At 42.4% G+C, this 20,320-nt stretch overlaps 1 protein-coding gene across 2 annotated transcripts; it reads left to right on the top strand.

Moving 5' to 3' along the window:
- The first annotated feature begins 77 nt into the window (after window positions 1–77).
- On the top strand, window positions 78–18,502 carry SUV420H1 (suppressor of variegation 4-20 homolog 1 (Drosophila)). Of its 2 annotated transcripts, XM_008948638.1 has the most exons (12): window positions 78–237; window positions 1,030–1,177; window positions 3,920–3,928; window positions 4,964–4,976; window positions 9,115–9,153; window positions 9,561–9,568; window positions 11,572–11,737; window positions 12,896–13,005; window positions 14,657–14,823; window positions 15,478–15,497; window positions 15,667–15,803; window positions 18,298–18,502. In XM_008948638.1, exons 1-12 carry the CDS (start codon window positions 78–80, stop codon window positions 18,500–18,502), a joined length of 1,182 nt encoding a protein of 393 aa, XP_008946886.1. The 2 variants fall into 2 exon arrangements, with proteins under 2 accessions (XP_008946886.1, XP_008946887.1); XM_008948639.1 differs by lacking the exons at window positions 3,920–3,928; window positions 4,964–4,976; window positions 9,115–9,153; window positions 9,561–9,568.
- Window positions 18,503–20,320: the final 1,818 nt, after the last annotated feature.

Raw genomic sequence — 20,320 nt, 5'->3', positions numbered from 1 at the left:
GGAACTGAAATTATTCATCCACTTCTCCAAGCCTTTGAAAAGTGACTAAATGCGACTGAGTCAGCCTGTCTGTGGGAATGAAGTGGCTGGGAGAATCCAAGAACATGGTGGTGAATGGCAGGAGAAGTGGAAGCAAGTCATCTAACGACCACGCGCAGAGTCAGACCAAACTGCCGCACGCGGGCAAGGAGACTCCCAAGACAGGCAAACATGGTGTGGAGAGAAGATCGAGCAGATGTATGTGCACCTTTCTGGGGGTGGTGCTCTGTGTGGTCCCTCTGCCCCCTGGCGCTGGGCTCCCCTCCTGTCCTGGCTCCTGGAGGAGCTCTGTGCTCAGCACGCGCCTGCCATCACAAGTGTCACGCTGTCTGTGTGCTGTGTGTTAGCTCACTTCTGGAGTGTAGATCTCTGGTTTCAGTTAAGTGAGGAGATCTGGTGGTAAATTAAATTTGAACTGGTATAAGTATGAAATACATGACTGGCACTAAATGAGAACTCATGGGATTGGAGTTACTGGGCTAATTACTAGCTTTCAGTGAATGCACGTGTAGAGGTAAATGCCATTTTGAACCAAGTCACATGTATCAATAGGCATTATGAAATAGTTTTAAGGAACATGTATTTTTTTATTTTTAGTGTTCTGGAATGAAGGTCTAAATTCTGTATTCAGATTTTGGGAAAATCTGGTTTTAAATATTTGTGGCTTCATCACATTTATAGGTCAGAAACTTCAGAGGCAGGCACAACTGAACTGTGTAGTCTGGAAGATGTTTGTAATCGGGGAGGGGAAGAGAAAGGAAACCAAAATGTTAAAGGCACCCATAAAATACATTAGAAAGTATTCTCTCCATTAGCTGCTAAGTAAACAAAAAAAGTGAAAAATTAATTGTGCTTCTGCTCAGATATTTTATCATCTTCCTTAGATGTTCTGTATTTTTTCTTCCCAACCTGTGGCTGTCTGTGCACAAGGACAGCTGGGCTTTGTCACACTCTTTAAGTGAGTTCTAATTCATGCTCTCTTGTTTGCAGGTAGCGGTGCTTCAGGATTTGAGGGTCAGAGTCGTTACGTGCCTTCCTCTGGAATGTCTGCCAAGGAACTGTGTGAAAACGATGACCTAGCAACTAGTTTGGTTCTTGATCCCTATTTAGGTTTTCAGACACACAAAATGAATACTAGGTAACTTGTCTTTATTTTTCTAGAAAAGACATACCTTCTTAGTTAATGCAATCAGAGCAAAAATGTGGAATTTCTTGCATGTTAAAGTCTGGAAAAAATGACAATTTGTGAGTAACTTCTGTCTTTAAAATGGTGAGGAAGGGTCTGGGGAACATGGCCTGTGAGGAGTGGCTGAGGGGCCTGGGGTTGTTTAGCCTGGAGAGGAGGAGGCTGAGGGCTCTCAACTCCCTGAAAGGAGGCTGGAGTGAGGTGAGTGCTGGCCTCTTATCCCAAGTAACCAGTGCTAGGACAAGAGGCAATGGGCTCAGGTTACACCAGGGGAGGTTTAGGATGGATATTGGGAAGAATTTCTCTCCTGGCAGAGTGGTGAGGCATCGGCCCAGGCTGCCCAGGGAGGTGCTGGAGTCCCCAGCCCTGGAGGGGTTCAAATACCATGTGGATGTGGCACCGTGGGGACACAGTTTAGTGACCATGGTGGTGTTGGGCTGCTGGTTGGACTTCATGATCTTGGAGGTCTTCTGCAGCCTTAATGATTCTGTGATTTTTGTTTTAGAGACATACCACTGCTTGTATGGAGGGTTCGTTTGCATACGAGACCTGCATTGCTAGCTTAATGGGGAAGCTGCACTTAGAGTTTAAAAGTTCCTGAAGACAGGAATTGTGTCCTTATTGTGCAATAGTAAGAGCTGGGGTTGTCAGGCAGCATGTAGTGGGAAATAGGCTGCTCAGCCCTTCAAACTGTTGCTGTGACTGCTTTTAAAGAACAGTTTAACCTGTGCAGCACAGCCACATAACCAGGGGATCAGTTCAGTAGACTGTTTTGTACGTATGTAACAAGGTGATTGCTTCAAAAATGACTGCTAGATAACTGGTGTGATCACCTGACATAAATGGTTGCTGGGATGACCTGACAGCACGAGTTGCACGTGTGATTCCAGCAGTGCAGTCCTATTAGCTGTAAAGACTGACTCCAAGGAGGTTTTTCCTGTTTGTTGGAGAGTGCAGCATCTGCTTGAGAGGAGTGCTGGAGTTTGTCCCATTCCCTCCACGCTGTCGGTTACAATGGCACATTGTGCCCAAAGCAGAGGAGAGGTGGATGCTCTTACAGTTCAGTTCAGAGTGTCTTTGTGTTTCCAGCAGTTAATTGAGCTAAAAACATATGCTCAAGAGAGCTTTTTGGTTTGTTTTGTTGCATAAATAGCAGTCTGCAGGTGAATTGTTACGCTGTTTGCTAAGGAAAAAGTGTTGGCATTGTTTAGTAGCTGGAGAAGCTGCTTCCATAAATGTTATTTTCTGCTGATATATTTTTCAACACAAAATACTTTTTTTAATTACTGATTTGAGTCAAAGGCTACACAAAGGCGATCATAATCTGTTTCTTCCTTTCTCAGGGAGTGGTTACAGGCAGTCTGCAAGGACAGTAGTTAATAATCTTGGAGCACTATGAGAAATACTTAGGTGAGGCTTCCAACTTGTACCAGAAACACATCTTCCTGCCTCTTCCATAACGTCCTGCTGAGGGGGTTTCTGTTGTGGTAAAGAAACAAAATAAAGGCAGCAGTGTAGTTCTTGTTTCTTTTCAGTGCAGTGGTGGCATCTGCTTGTTGTAGCTATGATGCTTGGAGCATCTTCCTTCTGTCTAGTAAGCTGTAGTCTTATTAGAGCTCCTGGGGTGATTTGTTGTTGTATGGCTTGAGGGGAGGGAAAGCAAATGCAGAAAGACCAGATCATGTTCAAAATACAGATGCCAGTACCCAAATAAATGATTGGAGTAGCTGTTAAGACTTACAGCTTATGTTTGGGCATCTTCTGCCTCAGTGTGATGAAGTCATGTTAGTTACAGCCTGTATATTGAGGTGCACTTAAAACAGGCTGGCCATATGTATGATGGGAAGGAAATATTTCCTGTGCCCTTGTTCTGATTTGTTTGAAGACATGTTGTGGAAGCTGCTCTGCTGATGGAAACACATAAGAGGTTGGTGTTTTTGCAACTAGTAGAACAGTGTGAGTTGTTGACCACTTGCTGAAGTTGTACTTCACTTTTGGAAGCCAAATCTGTATTTTTATATAAAAAGAGTGTCTTCTATATAAGGATTTTCTCTGCTTCCTTTCATTCCTTTAGTTGAAGAGTTTGTAAAGATCTCTTGCTTTGCCCAGAGCGTCTTGATTAGAGGAAAAAAACCTTACAACATTCTAGTAAAATATTCTAGTAAAAAATTATTGTTGAAACATCATTATTTTCCATCTTTTTTTATCCCGAATTAGTAATCTTATGGCAGAGTGGTGACAAGAACATGATTGTTCTGAATCTCTTCCTGGGAGCCATCACCTCTTGCTTCTCTCGCCATCCGGTACTTTGCCGTGCGCTTCCCTGGGCCGAGTGCTGCACCCTGACAGCACACGCCTTGGTGGCTCATCCACTCCTTGCTGGCTTGCTATAAATGTGCTAGTATTTTGTGTCTTGAGCCCAACTCCTGATCCTACTGCTGCTGACGACCACTGTTTCTTGCTTCCAGCAGCAGCATCATGCTGGGGAATACTGAGAGCAGTTCCAATGTTTTCCTAAATCTGCAAGTGTTTTAGGGGGTCAAATGCATTGCAGTCTGTCCTAGGAGAACCTAGGGGTGTTTCCTAACTCCATATTGGTGCTTTCAGTGAAGTTACAAACTGCTGTGTGGTGCAGGAGGGCTTGTCTGATAACGTGAGACAAAGGACCAAGTTGTAAGAATTCCATGGGACCAGTGCATACCCGTGGTGGTGTGTACATTGCCATAACCTGTAGGGAGGTGTGTGTTGCTGCTGATGGACAAGTACATAATGGTGCACACTTACATCAGGAACAAGCATCAGCTGTTTGGGGGTGATGCATGGGAAGCTGCTTGCTCTCAATACTGCAACCATTAGTTGTTCCAAGTTTGACAGGATACTTTGCCCCGAGGGTCACGTTGAGCACTAAAGACAAAGGCAAAGCAGCTGCATATCACTTGCACTCAGGGGTCTGTGTTGAATCTCTGCTGAGCTCCTTAGCTCATTTCAGTATAATTAGTGGATTCTGTATTCATCTTGAACAGGGTTTGGTGGTAGAACAAGTTATATGGGTTCCACTGAAGAAGTGATGCAGTTGTAGAGTTCAGCTTCAGTGTTGTGGTTCTGTGGAGGTGCTGGATGAGGGGTGCACAGCTCTTACATAGAGACACCCTGTCTCAAATGAAGCTTTTATCTTCTTGGTACCTCAGTGTCTACTTTCCAAAATCATTTTGACTTTAGTGTAAAATCTGCTTTCTAAATGACTTTTAAATTTTTACTGATAACTTAATTCAGTAACATCCTTCAGCTGGCTCCTGGTTGTCTCCCTTTGCTATGTGTAACCAGCAATTGCATTGGAACTGACTGTTTTGCTGCTGCTGAATGGGCTGGATTTTAAAAAATACCAACCAGACTACAACCAACTCTCCCCAAAGAGTCGCCAATACCAACCACCTCACTTTTACATAGTTTTTTTAGTTGCACCTTTAACTTCAGTAAAAACTTTTATCTCCAGAAGTTGGAGTGGCTTGCATCCAGTAGTCATGGTAGTTGCTCAATTAAATTATGATGTGCAATGTCAGAATAGGATTGAAGGAAAATATTATGTTTGGGTTTTTTGTCCGCCATATTTAGTTTATAACAGCATTTATTTGCTGACCATGTTAAGGAGAATGAAATTATATGGCTGTTAGAATTTTCTTTACTTCTGCTGTAGGCTGTACTGGAGTTTTGACCACACTGGAGTGTGTAAAGTTTCAGTTCAAGAAGTTCAGTGTGGATTACTAAGTTCATTAAAAGTGCCTGTTTGAACTCTGGCTTTAAAGAATGTGCTTGTTGCTTTGTGGTTTTGGTTTTGGTTTTTTTTTCCCCAGATAACAAAGCTGGAGATTAAATACAGAACAAGTTGGTTTTTATATAGCTAGCTTTCAATTAAGATACTCATACTACAGGGTTAGGTGGAGAGGAAGCCTAAATGTATGTTAACTAAATAAATTTTCATTTATTCTGAGCAAACGATTTTCAACTCTTGTGCTGTCTTGAATGTATAACAGCCTTGCTGGCTTAGCTTTTGTGCTGAATCTCTGGTACTAGATGAACAGTAACTTGCTGCCTTTCCATAACCACTTAAATAAAAATATCAGCGAAAGTGCTGGTTGTTAGGAGGCTAATGGGATGGTTTGATAAATTCACTCTTCTTGGTGTTGTGCAGTCAGAAGCTAAGTAGTAGGTTTAGAAATACAGGTCCATACCGTGCACTGGTACACTGCAGAGTTCCACACTGGATCTCTTGCAGGACCAGTTTGTCCTTTTTGTTCAAATGCACTGCTCTCAGTGACTGAGGCTGAGCAAGGTACTGTGCTTCTGAACTTACCAGAAACTCTCCTTTAACTTCCTTTATAGGCAAGCATCTCACTGACCTTTGGCTTTATACCTTGGAGTTTCAAGATTCTTTAAGTATTCCCGAGGTAAGAGAAACCCGAGAGAGAGAGAGAGAGAGCTTTGCTTCCCCAAGCCATTTTCATGTGTCTTCCTTATTGAGACCACCTCAGTTTACCCCTAACATCATCACAGTTAACATAAGATCATCTTCTAGCTGATTTGGAAACTGCAGTAGTCAAAGCTTTTTTGGATCTTGTTGACTAGGGAAGAGTTAATATTTCCCAGGCAAGTTTGAAAAGTTTCTGTTCTGCAGCTTATCAGGAAGAAGGGTTGTTACTGGTTTGTTAAAGCCACTGCAATAGCTGAATTTTTAATTCTTGGCTCACTTGTAACAGCTGGCTGTTCTGTGGCAGCCTCCGTGTTCTCTGAGACCTGACCCCTGAAGCTGTTTGTAGGGTGGCTCAAGGAGTCTGTGCCTGGGAGCAGGTTCAAACACCAGAGTGTCTTGTTGAGTTCCCATGATGGAATCTAGTAACAGTACTGTTCATAGGAGCAAACCAGAAGTCTGGCTGAACGATGCTGATTTTAGTTGGCTCTCTGTGCAGAGACTAAGTTGGCTGGTTTGTATTGTTGATTTTCTTGTGCTCTTTCTACCTCTCTATTTCTCTTCTTTGAGCTAGTCTTCTATTTTACTGATGCTGAAAAGTCACTTTCTTTGGCTCAGTTGGTATATGTATGCATTTAGCTGTGGGGTCTTTTCAGGCTCTCTCCATGGTCATGCTCAAAAACAGTCATGTAGACTCTTCCAGCAGATGTGGAGATTTTTTTTCATGTCATGTATAAATGAGGACACTGTAACACCACCCTGATAGTATTTAAGGTTGCTTCTCAAAATCAGTTGGCTTTTTGGTAGGTAGTGCTGGAAAGGAGTAATGAATAAACTGCTGTTTCATGATACTACTGGGAGAACTGAAGTGCCTATCAGTAGACCCTCAAATTCCTAAGGAACTTGACTTCTAGGCTTACTGTGCATGTTGGCTTCTTCAGTGTCTCAAATCAGAAGGTACCTTTTAAAGTGTGTATGGATGTAGACCTTTGAGAGTACTGAACCTTTCCTGTGGAGTCTGCCTTGTCGTATTTTGGGCTAGCTCATAAACTACATGTTCTTGGTGCAGTTGACATGTGGTGTTGAGCTGTGAACAACTTGCTAACTCAGACTCGGAGTGCACAGTGTCATTGTTTCATTGATTTGGGAACCACTGAAGTGAAATGCTGCACATCATGATGTTGGTGTGGTGAGTTAACCCTGGCTGAGCCAGGAATGCACACAAAGCCACTCTGTCACCCCTGCCCTCCTCCACAGAGCAAAAAGGGCAAAGGAAAAGAAGAGGAAGACAGAACCCCTTGTGGGTAAAGGGCAGTTTAGTTAGAAAGCAAAGGCAAGCAATGCCACGCACGGAAGCGAGGAGGAGAAACCAGATTTGTCCTCTGCTTCCCATCTCCAGGAGATGTCTGGCCCCTTCCTGGGAGGCAGGGCTCCAAAACACATAGCAGTTGCTCCAGAGGACCAGGGAGTAGCTCCCTCACCCCTGCCCCTTGTACCAGCTGTAGAGTTGAGCTGTTGTCACAGGGTCTGGACTATCCCTTTGGTCAGCTCGGGTCAGCTGTCCTGGGTATGTTCCCCCAGGCTCCTGCCCCCACATCCCACCTTGGGGGGAGTGTTAGAAAGACCTTGGTGCTGTGTGAGCACTGCTCAGTGCTGATAACAACACGGGTGTTATCAGCACCCTTCTAACTCCCAACACAGGTCTCTGCACCAGGAGGCTGCAGTGGGAACATCAGCTCAGCCAGACCTGATACAGTTGGTTTCCAGCGTGTGTTCTATACCTGTGGACACTTCTGGTTTGTTTGTGTTCCTGTTTTATCTTTCCTCATTATCTCTGTCCTGTCACCATGTAGAAAATACCAGTACAGTGCTTTCACAGAGGTGCTGCAGGAGAACCTTGGTAGTAATTTTTGGGTGTCGAGAGCTGTGTTCTTTAAAAAAAAACCTAATTCTTGTTTCAAGTTTCAAATGCCAGCATACAGTGTAACATTCCTCTGGCCTTTCAGTGTTTTGGGGTTTTTACAATCTCTACACCCTCTTCCTGTTTCCAGCCTTCTTTTTGGCCTTTTCAAGAGCTGGGCATGTGCTAACTGTACTACTTGGGAGTGGTGTTCCACAAGTTTCTGCTAGACATGAGCTGCTGCTAAACAAGTGCAAGGTCATGCACTGGGCCGGGGCAATCCCACACACAAACACAGGCTGGGCTGAGTGTGGATGGGGAGCAGCCCTGAGAAGGACTTGGGGGATGCTTAGGAGCCAGCGGGGTGCGAGTGCAGCCCAGAAGCCAGCTGTCCTGAGCTGCATCAAAAGAAGCAGCAGGTTCAGGGAGGTGCTTCTTCCCCTGTGCTCAGCTCTGCTGAGACCCCACCTGGAGTATGGCGTCCAGCTCTGGAGCCCCCAGCACAAGAACATCATGGACCTGTTGGAGCAGTTCCACAGGAGAGCCATGAAGGTGACCTGAGGGGCTGAAACCCCTCTCCTGTGAGGGACAGCCTGAGAGAGTTTGGCTCGTTCAGCTTGGAGAAGAGAAGGCACCACAGACACCTGACAGCTGTCCAGTATCTGAAGGGGGGCTAAGAGAAAGCTGGAGAGGGACTTTTTACAAAGGCTTGTAGTGATAGGACAAGGAGTGATGGCTTTAAATTAAAAGAGGGGACATTTAGCTTATAAATTGGGAAGAAGCTCTTCACTGTGAGGGTAGTGACACACTAGAACAGGTCACACCAGGAAGCTATGGATGTGCCATCATGGAGGTGTTCAAGGCCAGGTTGGATGGGGCTCTGAGCAACCTGCTCTAGTGGCAGGTGTCCCTGCCCATGGCAGGGGGGCTGGCACTAGCTTTAAGGTCCCTTCCAACCCAGACCATTCCACGTGGAATGCCCAAGACAAGAACCTGTAGAGACACCTGCTGACCATGATCCATGGAGTTACATGGGCGACTTTCAAAGGCGTGGGGACAGATTTTGAGCTACCTAAGGTAGCTGGTCAGGTAGACATCATCAGCCTCTGAGTGAGAATGGTGTGTTGTGAAAGACCTGCAATAAGGGTGACACTTTGGGGCTGTAAGATGTGCCAGGAGATGTGGGACATTGGTTCTGGTTCTGTCGGTCTTGGTTGCCACCGAGAGCTTAGTATCTGTCCTGCTTTTTCTGTTTATTCCCGCCCTGCCCTGGCTGCTGTTGAGTTGGGATGCAGCTTTCCTTAGCTAGCCTGGACCAAGCTGCTGCTTGATGATCAGTGAGTGTGCTTATGTTCATCACCTCATACCTTGCCTGTCTCGGATGCTAGTGAGATTTAGAACGTGATGGGTTTTCCACCTGTCCTTGCTCCTGCAGGTCATTTAAAGAAAGGTGCATTTCAGCGTGGAACATAGAATGTGAGGAAGGGGGCAATCATTCATTTAGCCCAGCAAGAATAGATAGAGCTGAACACCAGTAAATCCTGTGGCTTTTCCTCCTCTAGTGTTTGCAGATAAAAATATAACCAAAATGTTATATAACCTGTCACATTTCTACATATTGGTGTGCATTGTACTGGTCATGGTGTAAGTGCCATTGGGTCCTCGTTGGGAAAACTGTTTCTGATTGAAACTGAAAATGAGAACAAAGTCCTTAATCTGAAACCAGTCAGGTTCAGGTCATACTGTATCATTTTAAGTTCCCTTAATGTCCCAGGAAGTTCTGTGAGTTTTGACTGTCAAATCTAGAAGAGGTCTTTCTGGCTTTGGGAGAACTGGGAGATACTCTCCTTGTCTCTGACTGACAATTCAAGGGACACTTTACAGTATTGCAGAACAAAAGTGATGATGATCATGGTATCTATAGTGGGAAGGGAGTTCTCTTCCATGATGAGGTCTCAGTAGGTTGTTAGGCAGTTAGGTTTTAGGGAGGTGGGAGAAGTGCATTCATTAATAAAGAACTTGATAGAAACTTCTTGGTACAGTCCATACTATAATCTGAAGTGGCTTCTGTTTCTTGGCTGACTCTTGCTCCCTTGTCAGATGTTACCCCAGCCAGAAGAAACTACCTAATGTCTTCTCAGAACTACTTGATGTTTCTCAGCTGATAACAGGTTTATGCTGTGTTCAGAGAGATCTGAGAGGCTGGTTGGTCACTGTATGGCAGGGAGGTTTTCGGCCCGCTGGTAACCTGCGCTGCTGCCGCACGTGCTGCAGCCCCCGGGAGCTCCTTCTGTGTCCTGTCAGGAGCATAAACACAGGGGCTTACTTCTAATGGAGGAAATGGAAACCTCACCATAGTCACTTCTGATTAAACTCTTACTCCTGTACAAGGTGAAATACAATTACGATATGCAAGACTCAAGGTATTTTGTTTCCCTTCGTGCAAGGAGTGAAGCAGATCTTACGTGGTCATCTGCAAAGAATCTTCTTGCAATGCTTAGCATCCTAAGAGAAGGATAAGCCAGGTGATAACAGTAGTTTAGAAAACAGGGTATCACTGAGGGAGTTGATGAGGTTTTCTTCCACCAACTGCAGGAATTTATTTCCCCTTGTTTACTTCTGTCATCAAATAGACTTAATTTGGTAAGTGAGGAAATCAAATCAGCACTGTAACATGCTTTGAGCAGCACCTAACGGGACTTGGTCCTGTCGATTTCATCACAAGCTGTTGGCTTAAAACCTCAGTCACATGCTGTGTAAGCAAAAGGTGGGAGCTGTAAAGAGAGCTGCAGAACACTTCCTCATGTCCCTAGAAAACTTTTATCTTTCTGAGGAGTCCCCTGGGGTCTGTCATACCCTTAAAATGAGACTTGCCCCACTCGGCCCCAGCACAGAGCACAGACAGGTACGTGCTGTCAAAGGCAGTTTGTAGAGCTTCAGCATAATCTCTAATTGAAAGTTCTACTTTCTCTTGATGGTTTTGCAGCTTGAAAATGGAGCTCTTGCTTCTTGCAGTCATACTTTGGTTTTTTTCTGTAACACTTTTTTTGCTGTTGAAGATACAAAGGGCAGTTTTGGAAAGAACCAGGGGCTTAATTTCCTATTCTCTCTACTCATGATTCTCAGCTACCTGTTTCCTGTAGCAAATATTTTGGGAGAAGATTCTTCTGATCACACCAACTGGTGGAACTAAAGTCTTCCACAGATGTAGTATCTGTGCTGCGTGTTACTATTTATTGGTGCTTCTTGTGTAGTCATTAAGAGGTTTTATGTGAGTGCAAATGTTATACTTGTATCCTACATAAACCCATATAGTGGATTTGTCAATATAACAAGGCTTTGAGATGGATAAAAGTTAATTTGAAAACATTTTTCAAGGTAATTGCACATTTTCTCTTTTGAGGTTTCTTAGTCCTTTCAGTTGCACTAATTGTTTGCTCCCTATTTAAAAACTTCAGTGTAGTATGTGAGATTGTAGAGGAATTAAATTTAAAATGACACACGCTCCCCAACCCAGCTACAAAAGCCAGAGATCACTTGATAGCAGTGTTAAATGGGGAACTTGGGAGCATTGAGTTTATTTGGTGCACATTTTCACACGTGTACTTTTAATTACAGGAAATTTATTAGGAGAGTGTGGCCAGTAACACTTTAATTATACTAGTTCTTCAGCTGCTTCTTTCCAAATGATGGGCATTGAAAACAGTGAAATACTACTCTGTGGGTTAATCTTTGGTATCAGAGGTTTGTTTTAGAAATAAGTTGTTCTTCTCCTTGAGAAAGGAAGGGTTTAACATTCCAAGTAGTATGCTGGGCTTTACCTTACCTCTGCTGTTACTCAGGAAACAGGGGCCTGTGATTTGAGTAATTAATGAACAGTTTGTGCTAGGAGTTTAATGGCTAGCAAAACTTTGCTGCGTGTAACTGAGGAAGAGTGGAGAATGACTAACAGTGGACTGGAATAGCTTTATTCTTTTTCAGATTTCGACCTATTAAAGGAAGGCAAGAAGAACTAAAAGAGGTGATTGAACGTTTTAAGAAAGATGAGCACTTAGAAAAAGCCTTCAAGTCCTTGACGTCAGGTGACTGGGCCCGGCACTATTTTCTTAACAAGAACAAAATGCAGGAAAGGTTGTTCAAGGAACATGTAGGTGTATTTGTAATTAATGTGCTTTTTCAGATGGTTGAAAGGCTAAGAAAATGTAAACATTTCTTAGGAATGTAGCAGTAGTAAAGTAATCCACTGCTCTGATAATATGTTACTTGTTTGATTGCTTTTTCACAGAAACTTCCTTTGTTTTTTGAAACCCAGCTAGCTTCCCCCTGCCCTCTTTTTCAGCTGACTTATGGCTGCCTTTTAATAGGTGTATAGAAAGGGAAACACATTTGCCTCTTGCTGTTGGCTTAAGTCATAAGCAGAAGAGGGAACACCGACTTCCAGGACACAGAGTTATGAGGACCTCTTTCATTCTTTGGAAGGGCTTCCTCTAACCTCCCCCTCCTTTTTTTTTTGTTCTTTTTAAAATATTTTTTTAGTTACAGCTATTATAAATTAACTTGTGTGATAGAGAAGGGTAAAGGAAAAGGGAGAAGCCTTGCTACCTCAAAACACCTCAGTTACTTTGGGTGTAGGGGCTTTATGTGGAAGTGTTAATTAAAGAAAAAACAAAACTCCTTCAGAAACGAGTGCATTGTTGTCAGATAGAGCCAAAAGGAATTGGGCCTACGTTGAAGTGCATAATATCTAGTAGTGTAGAAGAAAGCAGGCAGCAAATTCTGCTTTCCCCACATGTTTTTTTGAGTACTACAACTGCACTTCAACTAAACAGAATTGATCCAGCAATCCCTGAATCCAGTATCTAAATTTGTCGTGGAAGAGTAGTACCTTTTTCCAAAGACACAAGAATAAAATTGGATCTTGCAGGTTGCTAGGTCTCAGTGATTCTTAAAGATCTGAGAAGAATTCTTGAATGCAAGTGCTTAGTGACTTTAACCAAGTGATCTGTTTTCGTTGGTTGGGCCAATTTTGTACCATCTGAGGCATATTTAATTTTTTAACTCTTTGGATAGTCACGTTACCCATGTCAGAATTCATACAAATCACTTTGAAAAATAAGATTCAGATGACATGTATAGCTAAAACCTATAATCAGAAATGCATGTCAGCAAATAACGTCCCATTGCAATATCCTTCTTTTGTGGGGTTTTTTTTGTGTGCAGTTCACTGACTTTCAGTATTTTTATATGAAGTCCCTTACTGTTCTGTTTCCCTTGTAACAGAAGAGTCCTGTGTTGGTTGTTGCAGGTGTTCATTTATCTGCGGATGTTTGCGACCGACAGTGGGTTTGAGATCCTGCCCTGCAATCGCTACTCTTCGGAGCAGAACGGAGCCAAAATTGTTGCAACGAAGGAATGGTAAAAAGCACAGTTTGCTGTTGCATTCTATTTCTGTCAGTTCTCTTGATAGATGCTAAAAAAGGTATTTAAAAAAAAAAAAAAAATAAATGATCATGAATTAAAACTGCAACCAGTGAAATAAAAAAAACTTTGTATTTTTACTTAAAAATACAGTGCCTGGTTTTGCTGAGTAGTTAACACACAGCACACACATCTGTGAGACATTCCTCTGTGTATTTTGCTGTGGCCATACAGTTTTCAGTGTGCAGTGTTTTCTTTATCTTTGCTTCCTGTGAGAAACACAACTCTGACAAGACTCACATTGTGCTGGATTAGTTATACAACAAATAATTGTGGAGGAAATTTAACTTTTTACCTTTTTGAAACTGAGGGGTTTTATTTGCATGTTTTGACTGTGCAGGATGAATATCTCCTGGAAACCTCAGTGCGTTTCTCCATCTCATTTTGACACATCTGAGTTTCTTTTTAAGCATGTTTGTGGCCGCACCAGCAGATCCATGGGTTAATTCAGATTTTAAACTATTTCCCCTTCCTTCCACCTCTCTTACCTCCCCTGATTTATATTTGCTTTGCTTTTTGGCCGTACGTGCTCTTGACAGCACTTGTGGGATGATGATACACGGTTCCATGCCAGCTGGGACTGAGTGGCTGGTCTCAGTAAGCTTGAAGAAGTTCAAGGCCAGTTTCTAGCCCTTCAGAACTGTACCTGGAAGTTCCACCACCTTGATACAATCAGTACTTTGGGGTTGGTGGTTTTTTTTGTTTGTATTCTCCCCTTGGCTGATTCTTTGGGGTGGAAGCTTCATGTTTAGGTGTGTTGAAAATCAGTCAACTTTTCATATTCAAAATCTTGAGTGACCTGAGAGAGAGCAAGACAGGAGGGCTGGTGCTTAACCCTGCTGGTATTTGGAAAACTACTGAGGCTCAAAACTGATCCTGTTCATAAGTTGACGTTCGGTGCCTCTGTTCTGCTGTATGTATGATGGCAGATTGGCTGGCTGCACATGAAGGTGTCATGATTTTGTTGGTCGTTTTGCCCCGCTCTTTGCCTTCCCCCCCATGCAAATGGTCTTTTCAGGGACCAGCTTGATGCTGAGGAATTAATCATGGGAGAATAAAACATCTCGTATGAATTCTAGGCTATTTTTTTAGTCAATACTAGGCCTTTTTTGAAGAAGTCATGGAGTTCTAACCATCTTCACTATGTTCTGCTGGCCAAAGGAAAAGGTATAGGAAATGCAAACGAGCAGCTGGAGGAAGTCAGAATGTGCTAAGTGCTGATGGAGGGGGAGTGTACACAAATGAAACACATCCTGCCTCTGGATTCAACAACTCTAGAAGCTGAAGGAGTCAGCTCTTGGAATTTCTTGCTTGCAGTCTCAGGAAATTGTAGAAACAATGGTGGCAGTGTCTGTCAGAATTGGTGTAATTGATTCTGTACAGTAGCACAAAACCACATATTTCATGTCTGATAAAAAGGCTGTTTAGCCTAATATCCTGTCTGCAACCCAGTTACAACGTGAGGCTGGTGGGGGTTGAGAAATGGTTTACAGAGCACTCCCTGTCACAGGCAGCTCTTCTTTTTGAGAAGTCACTTTGTCATTTTGGCATAAGTATTCTTATTTCTGCTCCTCTTTTTACACTACAGGAAACGTAATGATAAAATAGAATTGCTTGTGGGCTGCATTGCTGAACTGTCAGAAATGGAAGAAAACATGCTGCTGAGGCACGGGGAGAACGACTTCAGTGTCATGTACTCCACGCGGAAGAACTGCGCCCAGCTGTGGCTTGGGCCTGCTGCCTTCATCAACCACGGTGAGTGTGAAGTGGAGGAAGCCTGTTGGAGGACAGGCAGTTCTGCTCAGCAGGGATGTTAGTTACACTGGGCTGAACAGCACAGGACCTTAGAGTGTCTGAACCTGGCGTACTGGATTACTGTAGGGTGAAATCCTGGTGGGATTTTCCCAGCTGAGAACTGATCAGCTCTGAGTCACAGAAGGCTCTAGGCAGCGATGCCACCTTCTTTCACAGAGACTTTGGACCTGCCAGCTGAATTGGGGAGCATATTGTGGGTCACCTTGAATTCTTTGTGAACTTAGTTAACAGTAACGGATTTCTTAAGTGAGTTTCTTTTGCCTTGCTTAACGTTTTGCGTGGAAGCCTAACTGGTAATGTTGCATTGGCATGCTGAAGGAAAAGCAGGTGGGATTTATGATAAATCCTGTTACCCTAAAGAGGAGGGAAACAGAACATTGGTGATAGCATAGGGAAGAGCTCCAAAACCAAACTATATCACACCAAGTGTCTTCTGGTGCATAGATTTGTGCAATACTAACGTAACTCCCAGTATTTAGTTGAGATTCTGTAGTTATTGAAGTCAGAGTGAATCCTTACTTTAGATATCTACAACTATTCATGTTTCAGGTCTTATCAACAGTTAATTGACTTTATCTTTTGGACCTTTTTCAGATTGCAGACCTAACTGTAAGGTAAGCAGGAAATTTAAAGAAATAAAGCACCCTACATTCCCCCCCCTTTGTCCCTACACCTTTTCCTCCCCAACTCTTTTACTTTTTTTTTTTTTTTCCTTACTCAGATACTGTTCAACCTTGATGATTAACTTTTCCCTCCCTCTCCCCTTCCTGTCATCTCCTCCAGTTTGTGTCAACGGGCAGAGATACAGCATGTGTGAAAGCTCTAAGAGATATTGAACCTGGAGAAGAAATCTCTTGTTACTATGGAGATGGGTTTTTTGGAGAAAATAACGAATACTGCGAATGTTACACCTGTGAAAGGTATGCATTGGTAGAAGTAAGTTTCAAATGGAATTGGTCATATTCATGATATATTTTGTTAAACTAGATACTCCTTGATTGTAAGTACTCAGATTTTGGGACATATTATAATTGCTTGCTAGCAATTTGTTGTAATGATTTTTTTTTTTATGTTGTTACTGAGCGGTCATGTTTTCTGAGAACAACTGCATCCTGTTTTCCTTTTGATTGTCTGTTCTGAAGATAGCCTGAAATGAGAGTAACAAAACACAAGTGTAGATTCTTCAAAATATTTGTACTGAAAAAAGTGGAGTTGGAATGAAAAGCTTCTGCGACTATTAGCAACTGGCTCTTTTTTTTCCACTGGAAAAAAACAAATTTCATTAATGTTTTCTGTGTTCACCTGAAGTTCTCTTCTGCTGGGAACAGACAAAGTAGTTTTCACCCTATGTTATGAGAATTTTGAGGTTTGTGTGTTTGTCAGACCAGCTGGTTTGACAGGACTTGCCTACAACAGCAACACAGTTGTCACTGTATTTTTCACTTGTGCTATCTCAACCTAGTTTCTTCACAAAGTCAGTGGAAAGAATTTCATAGTTCTTTTTTGCCATGTTGAAACTTCTGCTTCCTGTGAGCCTGGAGGCTCCACATCATTTGTGAGAACTTCACCTATTTCCAAGGGGAGCTGCACAGCCTCTATAACAGTTCTGTTACTGTTTGAGTTAACTGTAGAGAGGAAAAAACCTATAAAGGACAAAGCACTTGTCATGTAGATAAACAGCCTGGTGCACCTACATGTTAGCAGTATAATAACACTGCCTTCATTTTCACCAGAGGGTTGGATCACTGAGAACTCCTGCAGTTCAGGGGAAAACCTGATAAGAACCCCTAAGCTCACACAGTGTTGGTAGCTCATTCCAAGCGAAGGGCACAGTCAGACTTCACCTAGAGAGCTGCCAGGGAAAATGTGCCTCAGTCCTGGGAGCTGTTGAATAAACTTCCTTGTCTGTTCCTCATCCTTTGTGTTTGATTTTGCTCATTTTCCTTTGGTTGTTGATTTTAATGTAACAAGACACAAATTAACTTGCAGGACAAACAGTTCTGTGTGCCAGAACATCTTCACTGACTTGCCATCGTTGCTTATTAAGTACATGAAAATGTTTCATTTTAAAGCTAACATTTGGGTAACTCTAATTTTTCAGTCACGGGGCTGTGTTAGAGTGATCAAATACAAGAGACTGTAATTTAGGGGAGCTGAGCAGGGAAAAGTGAGTCCTTACCAATCAATGCTGCTGTTGCTTTGTGCACCACCAGAAATTCATCCTTGAGTGGTCCAGTTTTGAGTGTGCTGTAAGGGTGCTAATGTGTCATGTTAAAATGCTCAGCTTCCATGAAGCTGTTGGGTACGTTTGGCAGCTGTGGGATGGTTGGAACTGTACAATTTTTTTTTTTTTCCAAGCCTGTCCAGAAGTCATCACCACCAAGAAAATTTGCATATGTGCATGTGCTCTTTTTAGGTGAGCCTGCTGTTCATGCTGGCTGAGACAACTGGGCACCAAAGGAGACACGTCAGAAGACAGTTGTGGGTGTTCATAGCACGGTTCCTTTCTGATCCAAAGTGGCTGTTGCTTGTGCAGAGTACAGCTGAGTGTCTAAAGCTGCCTGTCACTTGCAGAATTCAAAATAATCCTGAAAGAATGATCCATGTCAAACAAATACCAGTTAATTTAAGAACAACTATTGTCTGCATAAAAATTAACCTTTCAGAGCTTGAGATCCTTCTTGATCTTCTTGGTGCATTTTTTGGGTTAAATTTTGCAGATTTTCTTCCCATGCAACATGCTGGAATCTAAACTGAAGTTGTCTTCAGTAGTTCTGTGACGTGTAAGCATGCTGGATTATTGAAGAGTATCAGGGAGATCCTGGTAGTACTGTTGGAAGTGCAAGTACAGGGATTCTCAATCTTCATCCCTTTCTGTCATTACTTAAAAGTTTTAGGTTTGCCCAACTGTATCATTTTTATGGTAATCATGTACTGGAGACTTTCAGTTATCATACAGTTCTGTGTTACTTCATAATTTTATTACATTTTCTGTACTTTTCAGCTCTTGCTGGTGCAGTAACAAGCACTGTAACTGAAGCCAATGTTTTTTATTAGACTGATGTGGTTAGGGAAAATGTAAATTGCTATCTAAGCTAATATAAGCAATATTTTGAATTGCCATAATTCATTTTCATCTGTATAGTTTGACTGTGAAACAATTCTAAAATAGACATAAAGTGAGGGAAGATGACTTTTGCATTTTTTCTTCTTTAAATAAATGGAAGTTCTTCTGCATACCTCACTAAAATAATTATATAGATATCTTATTTAGGGGGTTGTGGACTGTTTTAGTTAATTCAGTGGTTACTGGTATTATTTATCCAAATATACATGGGATTCAAACTATTGTATATGCAACCAAGTTCTAATATCAAGAGTTACTAATATATTGTGTCCTCTTTTTCTTTGTAGACGTGGAACTGGTGCTTTTAAATCAAGAGTGGGATTGCCAGCACCTACTCCTGTGATTAATAGTAAATATGGACTGAGAGAAACAGATAAACGATTGAACAGACTTAAAAAGTTGGGTGACAGCAGCAAAAATTCAGACAGCCAGTCCGTCAGCTCTAACACTGATGCAGATACCACTCAGGAAAAAGCTAATGCAAGTAAGTGAGGGGCAGAGCTTGGAGTGCAGGATTAAAGCTTTCATGAAAAAATCCCTGGGATGGAATCCTCTCTTTGTGTTGAGATGCATCTCAGATACTGGTCTTCAGGATTTTCAGGAATCTGAAGGCAGTTTAAGTAGCAAATTCATGGATTTCTGTGAATGTTTCAAGAATAATAGGTGGTGTATTCCTGGTTTGTTCTCTTTTACTTGAAAGCAAATAGCATCATGTTTCTAAACACGTTTGTTAAAGCTGTATCAATGGTGATTGTGTTTCAAAACAGAAAACTCAGAGCAGTAGTGTGGTGTATGGGAGGAAATGTTGACGTAGTCTGAGTTACCTGCACTTGGTAGGAAAACAGTTAAGGAAATGCTCTTGGTAGAGATCATTAAGCAGTTGTTGCCTGTAGAGATCCTTTAAATTGGGCAGCTGCTCCCTCTCCACATCCAGGACTGATAGTTCAGGTACCTATTCTTAAGTGAAAGTGCACAGTTAGTAATCTCAGCAGAAGTTGGGAAGGATTTGTGTTGTGATGCTCCTGAGAGACTTCTCTTCATGGAGCAGTGAGTACAATCTGTTTACTTCCCCCCTTCCCACCTCTGCCACTCTCACTGTAAGCAAAATGTAACTTCAGCTTTGATTTAACTAGCAAACAGGTTTGGAGCTGCAGAAAATATTAATGGTTCCATCTGACTCCTGTTTGCTGCTGTGATGATAAAAAAAAAAAAAAAAAAAAAAACACACACCAGAAAAACTCAGTTCCCAAACTCCTTTTATGGTCTCTAATTACAAAGCTCTAGAGTCGCAGCTTTGCTTGGGCAGACAAAGCTCCTTTGTTTTGACAGTAGGTGACAGACAACTGGACACCTGAAACTGGAACCATTCCAGTAGCTAAAGGTGTAGGGTTATTTTCTTCCTGTAGGAAAAAATTCTGATGTTAGTACTAGAGCATGCTGATCTTCAGGTTTTTCTGGAGTAACAGTAAAAACTGGATAATGTGGAATGGATTTCATAAAAAAATGAGTAGGAGAAGAGGTTCAGTAAAAACCAAACTTGGTATGTTTGGTTCAGTGAGGGAGGCATACCTGGAATTCAGGTGAACTTTTGACCGTGCTTTTCATGTCCAAGCTGCAAGTTAAACAATCTCACACTTCACTGTGTACTATCTAACCTGTTCCACAGAGTTTGGTGAAATGTTTAAAATAAATGGAATAACTACAGTACTTGGGAGTGGGAAACTCAGGATAAAGCCATGTCGTAACAAACCCACTTTTTTCTGTTGCAGCTAACAGAAAATCAATTGGCACAAAAAAGAACAGCAAAAATAGAACATTAACAAGACAGTCTATATCAAGAATTCCAGCATCATCAAACTCTACCTCATCTAAACTAACTCATATAAATAATTCCAGGGTACCAAAGAGACTGAAGAAGCCTGCAAAGCCTTTACTTTCAAAGATAAAGTTGAGAAATCAGTGCAAAAGGCCAGAGCAAAAGAACGCTTCTAGAAAGCTCGAAATGGGAAATCTGGTTCTCAAAGAGCCTAAAGTGGTTTTGTACAAAAACTTGCCCATCAAAAAGGATAAAGAGTTGGAGGGACCAGTCAAAGTCGCAGTCTCTAGTGGCTGCTTAACGAGGCATGCAGCCAGAGAACATAAACTGAATTCTGTGAAAGGTGCTCACGAGCATGGTGAAATCCCACCCTGCACATACATCACACGGAGGTCAGTGAGAACGAGGATGAATCTGAAGGAGACCTCTGACATGAAGCTTGAACCAAATACGCTGGAGAGCTGTAAGAACAGCTTGGGCGGGACGCGGCCGGC

This window comes from Merops nubicus, unplaced genomic scaffold (assembly GCF_000691845.1).
Source record: "Merops nubicus isolate BGI_N331 unplaced genomic scaffold, ASM69184v1 scaffold15441, whole genome shotgun sequence".
NCBI classification, from domain to species: Eukaryota; Metazoa; Chordata; class Aves; order Coraciiformes; family Meropidae; genus Merops; species Merops nubicus.
This window is presented reverse-complemented; position numbering and strand designations above follow the sequence as displayed.